Source organism: Poecilia mexicana, unplaced genomic scaffold (genome assembly GCF_051168715.1).
Source record: "Poecilia mexicana isolate PSO_F unplaced genomic scaffold, ASM5116871v1 scaffold_19, whole genome shotgun sequence".
Lineage (NCBI taxonomy): Eukaryota > Metazoa > Chordata > Actinopteri > Cyprinodontiformes > Poeciliidae > Poecilia > Poecilia mexicana.
The window spans coordinates 5450858-5470933 of NW_028263388.1; the positions used below are offsets into that span (position 1 = coordinate 5450858).

The 20076-nt window shown below is 40.4% G+C and overlaps 1 protein-coding gene across 4 annotated transcripts in view; it reads right to left on the minus strand.

Moving 5' to 3' along the window:
• mrtfab (myocardin related transcription factor Ab) overlaps nucleotides 1–20076 on the minus strand; it is a 52841-nt gene that overhangs the window by 28148 nt on the left and 4617 nt on the right. For 2 of the 4 annotated variants that reach the window (XM_088016602.1, XM_088016599.1), the window contains exon 4: nucleotides 214–279. The exons of 1 other annotated variant lie outside the window; for it this stretch is intronic. In XM_088016602.1, coding sequence (XP_087872728.1) covers nucleotides 214–279 — 66 coding nt within the window. Of the gene's footprint in view, nucleotides 1–213; nucleotides 280–16624; nucleotides 17369–20076 lie in introns of those variants that run through there. One more of the 4 variants, XM_088016600.1, reaches the window with a different exon arrangement.

Here is a 20076-nt window from a genome sequence, read left to right on the forward strand (position 1 = left end):
ACCCTGTTCTCCTGAACACATATCTGCAAACATCCGTGTCCAAAAGAGTTTCTGTTTTATCTAACCTAGTAAACCAAACGTCTTATCTTTACCAAAGCCTCATAAACTACTCATATGAAGCCATAAAGTTCCGATAACTCAAATCACAACCCAGGCACATAAACACAAACCGTCTCGGTTAAGTGTGCATGTTTGAATCCGCGGGTCTCCCACCTTCTTTCAGGCTGTGGTAGACCAGTCTCTCCTGATCCATCTTCAGGCATGCCTTCTCCATGTCATCTGCCATTGGGGGAGAGTCCAGAGGGGAGGGTTTAAAAGACAGGCAATGGTTGGTGTCCAACATCATCACTCAGAACAGAGATCAATTCTTTGGTAAGCAGTGATCATCGCTTGTGGAGATTCCTGAATCCCGGACGTGTCCAACGGACGGATGAATTCAAAAGACTCCAGTCGGAGTTAAAGGAGGTTTGCTGCTAAACAGCAGCAGCAAAGGGAAGGACAGCGCTACGGCTCAGGCTGTCCCCCGTATCAGAGTGATCGATTGGTCCGCCTCAGCCTCCGCTCTCCTCTCCTCCCGTTTTCCCTTCTTCCTGCCGATCGCTTGCCGGCGAGTCACGACAGCGCCGCTCCTGCGGTTTTCCTCCAGAGCCGGGTTGAAGGACTCAGCATGGGCGAGTCGCGGAGAGTAAAGTGGAGGGGAAAAGAAGAAAAAAAAAAAAAAGAGGCCAGCGGCTGAGGAAGGCAGGACGGCAGTGAACTCGGCTCAGCGAGTCTCCCAGTGAGGCGGCTTTGGTTGCAGCTCCTCCTGAATCCAGCACATGCGCGCACACACACACGAACACACATAAACACACACACGGGAGCGGCGAGTGTTTGCTGATAAAGTTCTCCAGCTCAGCTGTTGCCATTCATTCACAGTTACAAGCTCAGGAAGGTCCTGAAACATACAGACCACCTTCAGATTCAACACAAACACCACATATAGACTTAAAAAATGTATTTAAAAAAATCACAGACTGATGTAATGTGCTCTTAAACACAGGCTTCCTTTGAAAAGTAACCGCTCAGCCAAACTCGGAGCAGCTTTTACTGTTGGGCAGAAACACTACTTAGCAGCTTCAGGGATGATCTCATCCAACCCTGAGGTAACAGATTCAGCATTATTAAAACTAGGAATGAATTGATTCAGCATTTTCACTTCCGATATCTGAGGTTTAATATCAGCCGATACCGAGCCGATACAGAAAAACAGCGCTGAGTTGATTTAAAGTGTTTATTTCTTTTAAAAAACAGACATAAATGTACTGAAATACTAATTTGATAACTCTGCACCATAAAGATACCAATAGCATCATGAGCTAGGTCAAACATGTACATTTAGACTGCAGAAAACCTTTAAAATGGTTCAGAAAGTGCAATTAGGAATTCTAAATAAATAAAAATAACCACGATGTCACTCAGAGCACAAAGCATAGAGTTAGACTGAATAGATCTGTCCTTATGGATCGGACACATTGTCGCTTATACCCCAGATAGAGCTTTTTTTCAATTTCTAGACCAATACAGATTGGATTGATACATGTCTAGACTTAGAAGACTTAAAACTCCTCAGAAAGGGCTTCTTCTTCATTTCAGATGAATAAATAAAGCAAACATGTTTTTGTGTCTCAAACATCTTTTTTTCTCGTGTTCTGGTACTTGAGCAAAAGGCAGGGTGAGTCTGGCTACCTGATGATGTCGGGGATGGAGTTTGCTCCATCTGAAAGCTGAAAATAAAATTGGAAATCGATCCAATTTGAACCAAAAAAAAAAGAAAAGAAAAAAAAAAAAAAAAAGAGTATTGGATAATATTGGCCTGCATATAAAATCTGCGCATATAAGCACTCTGGTCCAGCATTTAGTCGTTTCTATCCAGCAGTGCTTGTGTACCTCATGCAGACCCATTGGATAATGATAACTGGGTCTGCTGTCCTCATGCCTTTTGTTGTTGCCTATTGTTTTCTGACCAAGCCTTTTCTGATTTTCCACACTACAAAGGAGTGTGGAAAATCAGCCCTGGGCGGGAAGCATACATACATAAAAGTATGTATGATTTGTGCAGAGATATTGGATCAATATCGGCATCGGCCAATACTCACAGGTGCGATATCAGTATCGTACCGTAGGTGAGAAAGTTGTATTGGGACTCCCCTTATATAGACAGGATGAAATTAAGGAACAAAACAACAATCGGCAAATGAAAATTAAAAAAAATAAACTCATTTTCTGACTTTTTGGGGTTTTTTCTGTACAGTTTAGCTTATGGAACAGTGTGTGAACCCTCTTGCCGGCTGTAAAACGCCCCCCGTGCCCCCTGCCTCCCATATGTTTTAAATAGCAAGGCCAGCTGGTCATAAGTGGGCTATATTCAGCTTGGTATCACCTGTGCACCCGCAGGGTTATGTTACCCTGAGGCACCCACATCACAGCCCTGCAGACACACAAGAGAAGGTTAAGCCTGACTTTCTTAGGCTAAATCAATTTTATTAGAGGACAAGAGGGCACAGTTTATTCATAGAACAGCGCAGGAGCCTTGCATGAAAAAAAAAAATGAGGACACGTTGGGGCTTAATAGCTGACTAGTAAACTTCTAGCAGGTGACACATGGGACCAACACCTTAAACAAACGGCGTCTGAGGCTACAATTACTATCAGATATGAGCGTGAGATTAAAGTCCACCTGCTGTTATGATTCACAGTCTGGGCAGGAAGCAGAGATGACTGCAGACTATGGGATTAAGGCAGGCGAAGAAAAACAAAGGAGTCCAAGACTTTGTTTCTAGAGTTTTCTTCACACAGGTGACCTTTTTGAAACAACAAAAGGCGGAAACAATAGGAAATGTACTTTTGTACTTTTAATTTAATTTTCAGCTGTTTTGCTGATCACTTTTGTAATCCAAATTGTCTTTGATCAATATATCCATTTTCTGCTAAATTCATAACGACATAACATTTAAAGTTTCTGTATGTAACTTTTGTTAAAAAAAAAAAAAATGTTTTTACATAATTGTTAAAACAGTCACCATACTGTGATAGTATAATATGAGACAAATAATTTGTGAAAAGTTTGATGTCCTCCTCTTCCTCCATGTGCTACTATTGCTGTTTGTAGAAATGTAATGCTCCAGACCAAAAACAACCAATCACAGACAGGAGGAGGGGCTTAGTGCGGTCAATCAACCTCTCAACAGCTAAATGCGTTCATGAGCATCATCTTAGCATGACAGTGCAAGGTGGCCATGCTAGCTAGCCTTAGCATTCTCAAAAAGCTCTGCGCACACGGGCATGACTGACAGTGCCAGGTCCCGCCTTCTGACTCTGATTGGTTGTTTCCAGTTAGCACTAGGAAAAGGCAGAGGAACTCATTTTTTTGTCTCATACTATACTGTTATGACAGTGACAGTTTCAACAAATATGCAAGAATTTTTAACAGAATTTACATATTGCAGCTTAAATTGTTGAATTAAAATGGCATTTTAAAACAACTGTTGCTTGTGTTATACACTGCATAAGCTAAATAAATAAATAAAATAATAAAATGGCCAAAATCAGAGTAGGGGAAATCAGGGTGTAAAGAAAAGCACCATTAGGAATCAGCTAAACCTGATGAGAGCATCTGGAATAACAGCTGACTGAAATAAGGGGAAAAAAATACTATTTGTGATTAATAAAACCAGCAAAAAAAGTCTGCGAGTATTCTGCTATATCTTTGACAAAAACATTTGCTATAAAGACTGAAAAATAGGAAATGATGTAAAACAGAACCAAATTGAGTATTAGAAATAGAATAATCTTGCCAGTAGATCATTCTGAAATTGCTCCAATAAATAACCAGAATGTATAGCTATTAGTACATAAAAAATTGATGAATTTTTAATTTTAAAGAACATAAATAGTTACAAATAAATCAGATAGTTATCATGTAGATTTTTAGAGGAATATAAGATTTTTCTTCATGCCTGAAGCTTTTATGAATGAGCAGCAACAAAACATCTCGTATCCTCGGTAACAAAATGTTTCTTTCTTGTCTTTTTATAAACGTTGAAACTTCCTGTTGTTAAAAAACTGCAGTTGCTTGGGGAGTTGGAGAAACAGGCACGTGGAATTAGCTGGGAAATACCTCAGTGACCAAAACGTGACCGGTTCTGGACAATTTGGTAAATGATGGCCAATCAAAACAAAATGGCCTCCTCCACCCTTCCCTTCCTCCGTCAACGGAAGTAACCTAACAATGAGGCCAGGCTGCTCTTATAGGCAGCTTTTTGGAAAGCTTAATGACATCTTGATCATCTTTTTATGTGTTGCTCTCTTGGTTTTAAGGGGATTTATACAAACTCAGTTCAATCTGCCTCAGAGTCTGTCATTTCTTTGGTGATAAAAAGCGATAATTCCCATGTACGGTCATGTAGCATAAAAATCCAACTGAGATCATCAAAAAAAAGAGTTTAGCAAAGCAACATAACAGCTTTTGTTGTTTGGTCATTTGAATCATTTCCCATGACTTCACTTCCCTCTCTCTAAGATGTTGTGGGCCACACCTTACTTTGACCACTAAACCCTGACAGCATGGGTAAACATTCAGACCAAGCAATCAGGTGGACTTAAAAAACCCTCCATAAATACATAGTTCACATACAATTTAAAGACTTTCTAACAGAGAGTCTAAAAAATAGAAGAAAACTCAATTATAGGGCCTTAAATGTCTCATCTCTACTCAACTGATGTAAAATAATCCAGATTTTGACTAATCTAGATTAACCTAGATTCTGACATCGAGAAAATACTAGACGTTCGAAACAATTTTTAGTGTACCCAGCACCCTCGCTTTCAATTGATGCTGTTGCCAACAAAGGCAACTTTGACCCAGATTAGAATCTTTAAGTTATTTTTTCAGTGTTGATAAAAACAAAATATCAAGTATTTGATCAACTCTGGCATTGTGCTGAGGTGAGGAGATTTATATTTGCTATTGTTCTACAACAGAAATCATTATATAAAAAAAACATTTTGAGAAAATGTATTAATATTTGCAAATATTAACCTCATCTAACAAATTCAAAACATCAACAATAACAAAAAGAAGCTAAAGGAAAGTTGTCGCAATCTAAGGACAAATTCAATCCGGAGGTCACTTCAACCTTCAGCAGCAGAAACAAGGTGAAAAGTTTGGGCTTTAGGAGCAGCACAGGAAAGCTATTTGACCCTGGAAGAGTTTGCCTCTTCCTTTGTCCTTCACTTTAAAAACATGTGTAGGAATTTGTGATTAGCAAAACAAAATGCCGCCCACAACAAATGGTAGTAATGAAAATAAATCATCTTTTTTCTGATGTGCCAATAGATTTTCCCTTCCTGGTCCAGCATAAGGATTCAAATGACCCGTAGGAAAATGGCATCAATTCCAGAATAAGACAACATTCTTCATAAAACAAAATAACATGGAGGGCTAAATTGGCTGAATGAAAAACATCTGTTCAGTAACTAACAAATTGTGCAGTATTTAATCATTTAGTCACTATTTGGATCAGACTCAAACATGTGAAAAATACCAAACTAATGTATGATTAACTCTGAACAAACAACAGGTTAGATTATTTTCAAACTGAACTTCTGACAATCAGCTAATGATGGTAGAGACTCTAACCTCAAATAAACAGTAAGAAAGAAAGCACATTTGTAAAGGATGACATGACCATGGCTACAAATATGACATTAGCCCCAGAAATCCGATAGACTTAACCAGGTTCTGATGCCATAACATGAACCAATCCCCCTGGATTTATCCGGCGTACATTTAAAGGTGCTAAGCAAAATTGTACAAATATGAATGTTTGTAGAGCTGGCCCAGCAAACGTCATGATATCAACCAAATACTAACATTAGCATAGCAGCAGAAACTTAAGACAATAGAAACATCATTATTAACTATATGAAAAAATAAATATTAGGAATCCACAGCAGCCCCATGCCAACTACAGCATCATAGTATCACAACTGATTATCAGCAAAGAACAAATGATAACAGAAAGAGTATAATCAAAACATGCTGAGCAACAGAATGTGGCATCTGCACTATCAACCTTATCACCATAGCAATCCAAAACTTTAACACATTTTCTGTAACCAGGGCAAAATTTCCTGTGTCCTAAAGACATTAAATTCAACAATGAAGATTGGCTAAATGTTTAGCATTTTCCCCTAGCAACCATACATGATTGGTTAGCTAGATGCACTTCAGGGGCGCTCGTCAACAGTACCCTACAAGAGAAATGATAAGAGTTTATCTGGTGAGATTTTTTGCTGTGGATCTCCATTGCCAGCGGTTGGGGGAGTTTAGGGGCCAATTGCTTCTGCTTTCCGTAAACTTCCCCAACCGCTGGCAGTGGAGATCCACAGGAAACTGACCATCTCTAAATGTATCTTATTGTCTAGATGCAAGAGCGCTTCCTGCCTTGAAACGTTTGTTATCAGTGATGGTCTCTGGCAAACTTTTAAAGAATTTTAGAGTTCTTATACAAGTTCATATCTAATTTTAATAGACCACAGCAGAGAAATGCCAGTGTGGCAACTGTCCCATTATTAGATTAGCAATGCATTTGTGTCTGATGGTCCTAGAGCCTAATTAACTAGCTTAAATCATTTCTTGCAACATCATTGTGAATAAGTGGAAAGTTTCCCTGGAAACCAGTTTGTCCAGCGTTCCTACCAGAGTCAAGTATAGAGCTGATATCACGGCTGGAATCATCAGTATGTTAATCTGTTGCTTGAGCACATATTTCCAGACCTAAACCCAACAACTCTTAAGTAGTTTTTAGGCAACCATCTACATACAAAACACAACTGCATGAGTCAGTTTGGGATGATTTGACGTCTTTAGACACACTGGATAATTTACTGATAAAACATTTAAAGAACAAACTGATCAGATGACCCTAAAAAGAATTTGACATCCTAAAGAGCAGCCTGGTGTCAGTCTGCCGGGGGTCACACCAACCATTAACATTCCAGTCTTAGAAACAGACTGTTTTTTTTGTTTTGTTTTTTTTACTTCACTTCCTGATCCCAACCCCTTCCAGCCCTCCCCCAACCAGTTCTGCTCTGGAATTTACCAGAACTCCAAACATTTGGCCAGAACTCAACAATGACATCAGACCTGGGATTTCACCATGGCTAAGCACTCTCATTTCTGAACCACAAACAGATAAAAGCCTGAATGAGCTGGTTAAAATTTTCTGAACCACAGGTGATGTTGCTGTAGAGAGTTGGAGTTCTCTGGCTGCCATGTGTGTAATTATGGGAAAAGGATGTGGAATTTAGCACAAGATGCAGATGTAAAGCACACACCAGGAAGGCTGCTACTAATCACTTCCTACACTCACTGAAAAACAAGCTAATGTGATGGTAGATATAGCAAATCATTTTGTTGTCACTGAAATCTCCAATCAGATGAATGTGTTTGGTGTCAAATCATAACCTACATATTTTGAACCACAGAAATTATATACATTTTATTTATCTAGTGTTCCCTTTTGCTGGTGGATATTTTTTAAAATGGCCACCATGTTTATAGTGGAGAAGATATGTTTGCACTAAAGTAGGCAGTAGTTATTGCCAGTGGTAGGCACAGCTAACCAAAATGTTAGGTTCACTAACCACTAATTTGCTAAATAAGAATTTGATCTAATACTACATCTTTAGCCAACACAAAACCACTAAACAGAAAAAAAATTGCATAAGTTAACACTAAATTGATGAAAACACTTAAAAAAATGAGCAGAAGCTAATTCTGAACAACTAAACATAAGTTAGTGGAAGCTAACACTAACAATTAAGACAACTGCCTCAGTCGATGTCACACATCTTCATCTCCTTCCAGCTGATGACAGCAGTCCTCAGTTTCTGATTTTGCAACATATTAGTTTGTATGAATAGGACAAAGTAGCACAACCTAATATATACAGACTACTTCATTTCTGCTCGACTACACCCAATTAGTGCTGAGAAAAATAAATGTAACTCCTAGATTGGCTGCTTTGCAAGTGTCAAGTAGCACTGGGACATGACATTTCAGCATACCAAGTTGCATTTTTATTTCAATTATTTTTAATTATGCTCTTTGGAGAAAAACAAATAGTATGGATGAACCAATTGTTGTTTTCTGGCAAAGTAAATGACCACTTTATGACACTCTGACCTTTTAACATGTGTTAGATAACTGAGTGAATAATGATTTATTCAAGAGGACAACGTATGCTTGAAAGAGGAAGTTGATAAAGGAACGGATTCGTTTGTCGTGAGATTGTCGTGAATTGATTTTTTAATCACAGGCATTGAGAGTCTGCAGAATATTGTACATTGATGTGTATTGAGGATGGTGTGACCTGTGTGCATGTTTAGAAAATTGTTCAGCTTGAGTTGTTCAGAGCAGTGCTCAGAGTGCACAGGGATCTGCTGTATGGTTCCTCCTGAAGTAGCAAGCAATAAAGCTCAGAACTGTCTCAACTTCCTTTGTTAAAAGCTTTTCCATTTCACATGCCAATTCTGATTTCAGCTGATACTGATTTCTATTTTGTCTGAAAAGTTGCTAATATAGCAACTAGTGTCACATAAGCAACAGTTGACCCATCACCCAAAATAAAGGAAATTGGGCCAATTTATCTGTGCACAAATTGGAACTTCACAACATTTCAATCTCATGTATTCAGCACTGTTCAACTTCTTTTATTGAGCAAATTACAATGAGGCTTATAAATATAATTCAGTTTTAATGTCTACTAGTACTTTCTTCGTCTTCGAGTACATCAAGAAAGAAAATGCCGCCGGACCTGGAACTTGAATACAGTAAAGTTCTGGCTTCCAAGGTCTTTAGAGTTAGTAGGAAGAATCTGTTCAGTGTCATCATCTGAAACAAAAGCTGTCCAAACCATAATAGAAGATTAGATGATGACTACACAACAGTAAATAAATCATAAAGTCTTAGAGACAGTTGTTTGCATCACAATCCTTCTCTGGTAAAGAAGTTCTGAAGGAGGAAAGTTGATGTTGAACAGGAGTCTCTAAGAGAGGGAAAATAAGGCGCTGGGGGTGTTCCTGTCGCAATGGTGACGGCTCTGTAACCCACTGTCTGTTACATAACTAACATCTGAAAATGATTTTTGCTGTAGCAAATCTCCTAACCTCATACCTCACTGAAAGAACATCACTTTATTCTCTCCATTACAACCGATTTTCCTGTCTGACTCACAAGAACCGACTTCCTGGTAGCAAACAAAGACAGCTGGAGCTCAACAGAAGCACTAGGACTGCATTTCTGATAGTTTTCATTCAAACTAATTTGTGTGGACACCAGCAGGTTGAGCTTGTTAGACTCTTAGAACTCTTCCTTCTGCACTCCTCTTCCTGTATAGTATAACGTCTAATAAAAGCCTGGCTGTTAATTTGCTTGAGTGTCAGGGTTTTTTATTAGACACAGACCTTCAATGGGGTCACAGCTTTCCATTTTTTTCCCCCAGACAAGTGAGTCACAGTTAGAAAACAAAAAGTATGAATACTTTCATAAAAAAATTAAACATTCTCTCTCCTACGTCAAACTCAAAACTCAGAAATCCTTCAAACTAAGCTTTTTTTATTTTATTTTATGATTTTCTATGAATATCTTTGCTTCTCAGAACAATTGCGCAAGTCAGGTTTCAACAGATCTTGTCTAATGCTTGTAAAGATACTTCTTTCACTACTAACCCAACCATGATTAGAATAATCTTAACTGAATAAAAAGAAATGAACATTTGGCTTGTTTGTCCCAAGGTTACAGCACAATGGAAGCTGAAAACAAAGACAGCATTTGAAGAAACGATCATAAGAAGCTGAATCCAAGCAACAACAGCCGTGTTCTTCGGTCTGCTCTCGCAGCACACACACTGCAGACCATGTGCGAAAAGCAGGGTTGCTGCTAATCTCTGCGACACTCATGGCTTTTCATGGGATAAAAAGTGAACTTGCTTGCACTTTAAGGAGACTGTCAGGTGAAATTCTCGAACTTAGAGCAATTTGATCGAATCTTACATCTAGTCTAATATACTTTAGGGGGGAAAAAATGCCTCGGCAATGATCGCTTAGAAAAGTCTAGCCTGCAGCTTCAGGTTTAGCTGCTGCCGTTGTGAACACCGAGCTCATGTCTTGTGTCTGAGTCACCGATATGAAACAGGAGTCTCTTTGGTTCGCAGCAAACTCTGCGACTCTTGTCCGCCAGTGGTAAATGTGCAACACTTGCTGTTGGTTGGCAGGTGACTCACAAGCTAATGGTTCTTCTATTATTCAGAACAAGCAGAGGGTGAGAGATGAGGCAAAAATCAGACCAGCCTGAGGTAACGCATCCTGTTTGTGTAACAAAGTGTTCCCCACAGCAGCAGATATGCACCTGTGACGGTGGGACGTTGTGACTGAACCCATTGGCGTGAGCGTACCAACTGAAACCGTCATTCATGTATTTAAGAAGCAGACGGTTTGAAGAGGAAGACACTTGTTTAGACCCTGGTAAAGATAAAACTCCAAGTTCATTGTTTGGTGGTCGTTTTTCTGCTGATTTGGTCTTTTTGACTCATCAGTTTTCTTTCTAACAGATTTGTTAACGTCTCCAGTTTTTCAAACAGTTCATGCCATGGAGTCTAAGAGGGTTACCAGGTCTTTTGTTTGTGCCCTACCTAACACTGAGCTTGGAGTGTTTTCCTCCACATAATAGTCACCAAATAATACAGGACATTCATAACAACTGCCAACATGTCCAGGTCTGGTCATCCAAGCAAGTCCCAAGAGAGCAAGATGCTACAAAACACCAAAAATGTCAGCACAGAAGAGACAGCAGACTGTTCCTGGTGTTAATGTGAAAGTCAGAATGAGACTAACTGTACAAGTTCAGCTTTCATGACATTGTGCAAGGAGAAAACATTTCCATTCTAAGAAAATCATGAAGGCCAGCTGAAATTTACCAAAGATAAAGTAGAAAAAGAGCAGAACTTCAGGAGTAATGCTCTTATGTTTAGCATCAACCCCACACAGTTCCTGAAAAAGAACTGAAGCTCGGAGTTAGAGGTTTTGTTGTGACCTTGGGGACCAATCACAGCAGAACCTATCACAGAATGGTGTACTGATAGTTATGCTGTATAAAAGAGAGGGTTTGAGGAAAATGTGACTTCCTGTAAAAAGAAGAAAAAAGTTAAAGATGAAGTGGAACTGGATCCTGCAACATGAAAATGGCCCTAAGCACACCAGTAAATCAAGTCCAAGGCCTAGTCAAAGCAGAGATCCTTTAGCCTGGTGCTTCAGCCAAAGGAGCAACACTGATTATCAGGGGGTGGTATGTCCTTAGCTTTTTATTTATATTCCCTGAATTTGTGTGTCTGTGTATGTAAAGAATGAGATAATTTATTGGTGTTTTCCATAAATTAACAATTTTCTTTTCTAAACAGAACAAAAAGAAAAAAAGGGGGAAAACTTCTTATGTGAATAAGCCTGTCATAGTAAGTGAGTAATTGTGGTAATCACATGATCCATTAAAATCAGCTCAATAATTTCCACTCCGATGATTAATATATTTTTTAGAGAAATGATAATCCATTTCATTTATTGTTTCTAAAGTGTGTGGTTTTTGTTTCCATTTTATTTATCGTTTTTGGTTATGATATTTTATTGTGGATATTTACAATGACTCCCAGTTCCAGTGTTCAACTAATTTAAGTTCATCGCTCTCTGAGAGGGCAAATTTGAATTATTAAACCACTATCAATATATAACTTAAAAACGCACCCAGAACAACGATATTGTTTGCCGCAATAATTACTAAGTTGCAGCAAAATTTATTATAACAGGACTATTTGTAAGAACTGCACATCTAATGTGGTGTCTTAATAGTTTTTTTAATCATTTAACATAAGCACTTAAAAGCATGTGACTTCTACTGCTTATACAAAATCCAAAAATCAACAGCAATATTTACAGCACTCCTGTTTATTTCTGCATGTTTGCATTTTTTGAATTTGGAGAAAACAAGATGTCCTTTTTCCAAAAAAAAAAAAAAGCTCATCAGTGGTGCTTTTCTACCTGGCCCTGCCTGCTCAAAAGGCTGCATTTCACAACTGCAAGGCATGCTAGAAAATACAGAACACGCAACATGAGTGGGCTTGTACCTGTGGGTGTGTGGGCGTCGTGTTCCCGTTGCTATGAGCAGACTTCGGGGAGCTGATAAAGCATTTCTCTTTTTCTTTTTGGCTTAAGGCAAGCAATCTAAGCGAGGCTGCTCTGTTTGGGCTCCCCCGACTTCTCATTATTATCCAACAGGATTTTACTTGATCACTAATCAAAGTCGCGGAGTGTGTCGGTGCTTGCAGAAAATACCGTGCTGTCAGGACGTACTGTGAAAACGGGAAGGCAACCAAATCCAAGCAAGCGCATGTTGAGGTCCTGAGTGACATGAGGTGTGAAGTGTGTGTGTGAGTGCTGATCAGTCATGATGGTGTAGCATGAAGTACACCTTCCTACACAGATTAGTAACATAAATACATCTGTCTGTGTGTGTAGTGGATAGTCAGTTCCATTCGTCCACAAAGAAGTAATTCTGACTCCTGTTATTCATTTCCTGGCTCTGATGTAATGCTTGGGACGTCTAATTCAACGTTATGCTGTACATACTATAACTTAGTGTGCTGCTTTCAGAGCAAGCTGTTGCTGCAAGAATTTTATGTTGGACTGTGTTTACTTTGACTTAAATACCTCCTTCCTTCCTGCTTTCCATACTCCTTTCTTTCAATACTTGCTATTGTTTTTACATTTCTGTCCCTTGTCTAATTAAACACTAATTTCTCCATCCTTCCCATCTTTATTACCACTCTTTCTTGCCATCTCTCAATCTCCCTTTTGCCCCTTTCCTACCCTCCTACTCTCAGGCTGATGGAGTGCTTTGGGGCCTCTGTTGCTGGCAGCTTTCCAGTCAGTTACATAACAGCGCCGTCAGCTCCCTGAATCACTGCTGGGCTGAGCTGGCCGCTGCCAGGCTGCATGTTGAGCCAACGTACCTCCAGAAGGCGCCCAACGGCCAGAGCCGCAGACGCTTCGGTCTTCAACATGACGGCACGTTTAATTTGTGACAGCAAAAAGATTGTTTCTGCCACCTACCAGCCAGAAGTGAGTCGGATAGAGCAAGGCTTTTGACATTGCGTAGACTAAGGATGGAGAGATTATCTGGATCTGCTTTTGCTTACAGCCCGAAAATTTTATGCATTTTAATTGGTTTCTATGAGAGAAAGTGGAGCATAACTGGTGTGCATTTGCATGCAACCTTTTTTTTTAAGTAATAACAGCATTACAGGGATTGTCTCCACTAACTTTGCATGTTTAGAAACTGACATTTCCCAAATCCCCTTTGGAAAATAGTGGACCAATCCAACATTTGAATTTGTTTTGAGTTTAGAGATGTTGGAAGACAAGACTATATCTTCTGTAGCCTCCAACGCTCCTTTTACATTGACAAGTCTCACTCTAGCCAGTTTGGGTCTAGGCAAATTGGGTGTGTCTCTGTTGGCAGTGTGTTCCTCACTATGTGGCAGGGAACACGGGGAAGGAATTGGGTCAGGCTATGAGCACACAGGATCTGTGGTCAACGCTCTTCTATGCGTGTGTCTTTAGATGACCTATTTCCCCTAAATCTCTCGGTATATGTTTGTTGTGCGCTGCCCTGTCCCAGTTGACAATGACATATGCTCTTCTATTGATAAAAAGGTTTGACCATGAAATTATTGATTTGCAGATGCCATCTTGACAACTACCAGGGTCTCATCGCAGATTGGTTGAGGTGTTGTTGTCAGAGGAGGAATCCACAGGCCAAATAACAAATACATTCTTCTGAAATTCACATTTCTTGCAATACCCTGCATGGTTCGGCTTGTGCTACCCTTGAAGTGGTTACGAAGAACAGGGAGGGGTCCGCAGAGGATCTTCAAATGAAGACAAATCTAGACAGGGTAGACTGGCAAAGAATTGGTTGAAGTCATGCCCGTTAAGCAGGGGGCTAGCATGGTCGGAGAAAGTCGAGCTGTCGACATGTGGCCACGTGGCTGCGAGCCATTTTGTTTTTGAACACAACCATCAAGGTCCACAAGACACACAGAGCCAAGTTTCTGTAAAACCCTCCTATTGTTCGTCATGGTGTTTTGTCAAATGTTTGGTTTACAAGAAATGGTAAAAACAGCAGTCATGACAGATCTTTCATACTTCCACCGACAATTGGTCTCTGACTGAAGACCTGATTTCTGGAAGTTGAGCAGTTTGGGCTATTTTCCACATAAACAAAATTCTGACCAATAATACAACGGTTTTGCAAAGTGAGGGGGGGCGAGAAGTCCACGATGGAGACTGTGGCAAGAAGGGGCGGACGACATGAGGCTGACAACAAAATGACATGATTTTCGTCATGCAACTGTGACCATCAGATCTGGTTCTGGCACTTTGCCTTCCTGTCTCCCTCTAGAACCGTCTTATTTAGCTTCAGCCACCTTACTGTCACCTCTAACCAGAGGTCGCGTTAACGGAATATTTTCCGTATTTGACTGGTTATTTTTTTAAACGACAGGAAAATTTAAAGGCTGTCGGTCATTTGACAGGTTATAATTAACACCCTCATGCGAGGACATGACAGACTTTACACAAAGAGTTCATCGCAGAGGCAACTAAAATCAATCAATAAAAGAATCCTTTCTGAATATCATCTCATGGACACTGAACTAAATGCGTCTTTCTGACCGGGAGCTGGCAGCATGTTGAAGAGTTATGGACCCGACGCTTTGGAGCGTCTGGTTAGGAAGCGCATTCAAGACCTTTGGTAGAAATGGCGTGTTTAATTTCAGTCTCCATTATATAGAAACTGAGAAAACTAAAGAGAATACAATGTTGAATCCATTTATACGGTTTCAACATTGGAGGAGCCGGCAGTTTATCTTGAGGAAATAAATGACGGTGCACAAGTTAATTAGATCGTAACATGCGCAGTGCGCTGCAGCTGCACAACCAATGCGGACGCGGTTCTGCCGCTGCAAAGAATTAAACTTAACTCACCGTGCAGATTTAACAAATGGAGCTGAAGAGGTTACCGTCCCGCACCCAGAAGGAGAGCGGCGCTCAGAAGCGCGGCAGACATAACATCTGTCTGTTTCGGGGAAGTGAAACCACGCAATAAATAAATAAATAAATCCTTGTAAAAGCGCCGCACAGGGTAAAAAAAAAAAAAAAAAGTTCATGGATAGGTTTGGATCAGATCCAACTGTCCGATGAACCAGCGCAGATTTCTCTGCAGATGCGAACCAGGAGGAGTTTGTGAGGCTGTGTGTTCAGACCCCAGCAGGTGAAGTGCTGGTAATTTAAGTGGAGTCGTTTAATTTCATTTATTATAAGTTATTGGGGCCACAGTCAGTGGTTTTTATCACTATGGAGAAAATGTTAGATGGGATCTGGATTCACGGTTAAACTAGGTGAATATTAACTAACCCGCATAAAAATGCGGCTAAATAGCCGATATTAATGTACTTATAATTTGACGGGTAAAAATAGAACATGACCAATTTTTTTAATCCTGTCGGTCAAAATGACTGAGAACAAAAAAGTCTAGCGCAACCTCTGCCTCTACTCTTCTTCCCTAATGTAAAGAATCTCCTCAGCATGATGCAGCCACCACCATATTTCAGCCTGGTGATGCTATGTTCAGACTGACGATCTCTGTTAAATGGTGACTAAAGAAATTAAAAGAAAACTCATTAGCTTTGCATTATTGTTATTATAAAAGCCCTATTCTGAATATTTCTGCTAATTTGAAGCTGACCTTTTGTGCGCTCCAGAAAAACAAGTGTCTACTACTTGTTCTACCAGTATAATAGTTGGTGAGCTCATCTGTTGCGGTCACGTTTGAGACATAACCAAACAAACAGGGTTCTTGCTTTGTGCAGAAGCTGCCCGTTTCTATGGCTCAGAAGCTGTCATGAGATTCTGGGACAATCTGTTCTGACTGCAAAGAGTGGGTCATTTCTACTTCAATCTGGAGCAGAGTCGCTGACGCCTACAACCTACTTTCCCACCCGAGCTTTGGTGTCTATCCTAGAGCGTCTCTAGTTCACCTCCAACTCCGTCACCTCTGTCTGTGAGCGGCTCAGCCGTCCCAATCCAGAGATCGAAGTTGACAGCTACTGCGAATGAACAGAGACCTTCAGAGAGCTTCTCCATTCGAATTGCATCTTGCCACCAACCTCATCAACCAAGTTCTGCTTTAAAGAGACCCTGAAAAGTTGGAATGCCAGCCTCACCTGTTTCCTTTGCCCTGAGGAGACCAATTTATTTTACAAGTGTGCAGTTCTACATCAATTTTTTTTTAGCTTCGCTTCAAAACTTCAGTGGGAACCCAAGATGGGACATTTTTACAAAAGATTTAAGTCAGATGTGTATATAAAAATGCATCCCAGATGGAGTTTGTTGCAACCATATGCTTTGATTATGTAAGGAAGAACAAAATCCACATGCAGCCTTGAACCAAGTGTAGCTGAACAGGCTTTACCTGACTGGATGGTCATGTCCCTCTGCACCATGCCGAAGAGAAACTCTGCCCCTTCTGACCAGACTAGTGCTGCATGCTTCCCAGTGACAGCAGACGGAGTGCTCAACACCATCCAGCGAGAGAGTAGTCCAAGTGTTTTCCTGCAGCCTCCAGCTGGTATTCCACAGGTAGGTGCGCACCTCACGCTTTCCTCTCTGGACTGTGTCTGCAAGTGTGAGCATGTCCCGGCAGAGAGGGCGTGTGTGGGTCTGTGTTGGCGGCGCCTTAAAGTTTCTTAGGTAACAACAAGGTTCACCCTTCGGCCCTAGTCTTTCGTCGTTTCTTATTTTTTGCTCTTGGAGGCTGGTTGAAGCTCCAGCAATAACAAAAAGAAAGAGAGAACTAAAACAAACTGATGCAAAGTCCAAGTAACACCACCTCATTTACTTGCTTTCCAGTTTTCTTCGCTTTCCTTCTGTTCCCTTCAAATTATGCAATACTGCCATTTCAGAGATGACCTCCCCCTTCCTTCAACTTCCCCATCCTCCTCCTCTTACTCCTCCTGCTGCCAGAGCTGCTACAGCCTGCACTCCTACACTCTGACCAGCTTTTCCAGCTCGGCGTTCTGAACCATCTCGGCCGCATTAACATGTCCCGACCGCGATTGTTTGCTGCAGAGAGCTTCAGAGGCAGGTTTGGAGCCCAGAGAACAGGAAACATAAAAAGCTTCGCAGACACAGCATGTTAACGTCGTCCTTCACATCTGTGTCTCATTCTGAAAAGATCTCTCTCCTTCCGTGTACACACACACACACACACACACACACACACACACGCATGTCTGGTTGATAATAAATCTCTGCTAACTCACCCATTACTGAGGAAAGAATCTGCTGGAGTAAACAAACTGCTTAGTCTGATGTCAAAGATAAGGCTTTGAGGAGCTTTCATATGTGAGCTGGGTGTTGAGTTTTACGGCAGTAAAGTAGACACACGGTACTTTGTGCACGTGAACCTTTTCACATTAAAATTATGAATTTCAATGTGTTTTACAATATGTAGAGTTGATGTCTCTAATAGCTTTGTGCATTCAATGACTGAATTTTTCCCTGTTCCTCTTTGCAAAATAGGTTGGGTGGTTTCAAGCCTTGCCAAGGAGTCTAGATAGCATGTTGGTGTTTGGTGGCTGCATGTTGGAGGAGCTCTGTTATGCTAGTTCTGATTAGTTCTTTTTTCTAGACTCTCGTTTCTTTTTGTTTTTCCTTTTGGTTGTGGCACTGCATGTTTGGACAATTATTCCCTCTGGTTTTGGATACTGTGCAGCTGGAAGGGTTTATACCCTGACTTTGTTTTATTTTTTTTACTTTCAGACAGTTGTTATGATGCATAACCATGGCAACAAGGAGTTGAAAATGAGGTTTTGTGGGGAAGTTCAAACCGTCTTTTCCATGGATCATAATGGGTAAAGATCGAATTCCAGACTCCGTCGTCACTCTGCCCAGCTTTGTAGCTGAATCTTGGACCCGTTTGCTTCGCCTGCCTGGTCTTCATGATGCCGTTTGTCTACCGATGTTCTCTAACAAACTTCTGAGGTTTGTTAGAACTGAGACCAACAGACACACAGGTGAACTTTATTAATTCTAAAACTTCTGAAAGACTTTGACGGGCAATAATGGATGTTACACTTAAAATTTGAATTTGTAGAACTTTATGAAAGCCATGTCATGTTTACTTTTGCCTCACGTTTATGCAGTATGTCACTTCGCTCTGTCAAATGAAATTCTAGCAAAACACGATACAGTTTGCAACTGTGACACAACAAAAATGTCAAGACGCTTAAGGAGTGTAAAAGCATTTACAAGCAACTGCTTGACAGCCCAGAAATGCTTGTGCTTGCCGGGAAAACGGCCCCGCACTCTGAACAGCAGCATCTTCTCAATGAATGAGCTGCAGGAATGCCCGCATCAACTTGTCTGCTCCTGAGTGGTGGAGTAAAGTGCCAGGAATAGTCAGACGACACAATTGGTTGTTTAAACCTGGGAGTGGTGCCCCGAGGCCAACGGAGAACACATCTTTGTGTCTGTGAGGAAAATATGATCTAATAACAAGTAGTTACAGCCTGGAATCTTTCTGAATTGTGAGAACAAAACTGCTAATACTCGTCATATAACCAACTGGAACCCAAATGAGTACGACTGCAGGCTGAAACAACAAGAAGCCAGTGCAGATACTCTTGTATAATGCAAAGATGTGGGAGTGCCTGTAGTCGAATTACACATCAACCCCAGAATCAATCTTTGGAGCGCTCTGCTTATGCAGTGGGATGAGACTGAGACTCTGTGGCAGAAAGAAAGATCTCACTACACTAAAGACACCAAACTGGAAACACTGGAGGAGCTACTGGTTACAGGATCTCTGAGTTTTCCCTGTAAAGAAACTGATGTCTTCAATTCTACCACAGATCAAACTACAGGAGAAACTGTAGGACCTATAAGGTGACTAAACAGCTGTATGAGCAAGAAATAATAATAACGCACAATCACAGTGGGCCAGTTAAAAATGTCCAAAAATGTCTAAATAAAATGAGTAAGTAAATTTTCTTTGCATTAGAGGCAGCTTTGTCCTCCATTGCTGTTTGCACGTCACTTGTGCATCTGATTTACAGGCGTATCAGAAACGTGGGAACACAAAGGTTCTGGTCAGAACCTTTTGTACATTAAAAAAGCAATTCACTGCCCAAAAATTGATTTAAATTGATCTTAATAGTTTAATTTATTAAAAACATGTCTAAGTCCCACCCCAAATAATTTTTAAAATGATTTTTCAAAAATAAACAAAATTTCATAAGATGACCAGGATGTCACAAAAGCCTGTTTCTTAGGCTCTCCACAAAGTGGGAAAGAGTGTAAACAGAAAACTAAGGCAGAGAAATCTTATCTGCATAAGTAAATAAATGCCTGTAAGAAATGCAAACAAGAAAAGGATGCTTTAAGGATAGAATGGAAGCCTATGTAGAACTTTAATGTTCTGATCTAAGAGTTTGCTGCCATTTTGAAGCTTTTCAAACAACTTTGCAAGAAAAATAAGTCAATAGATGAGCTAAATCAAACAGTGCAACTCCAATACAAGCTGTTCAAATGAAAAACAGTTAGGTTTAAATTTAATCCACTGTTAAGATAAGAGAAGACGATAAGATGAAGTTTATTGTCCAGAAGGAAATTTGTCTTGGGTACAGACTTAAAAACTTTAAAAGTCATCAAACTTCAGCCAAATTTGGCTTCAATGTTCCAGTGTGAATCAATTAATAGAGCCGACTAATCTAACCCGCTACGACTCAGACCAAAGGAAGCTGTTACAAGTCACTGTGAGAGTCTGGCGTGTAGCCTCAAAACTTAGTTATCTCCAGGCACAAAGCAGGCCCACAGAGCGCTGAGTCCAGCGAGCAAACACGCAGCGGCCATTAATCTGCTGCA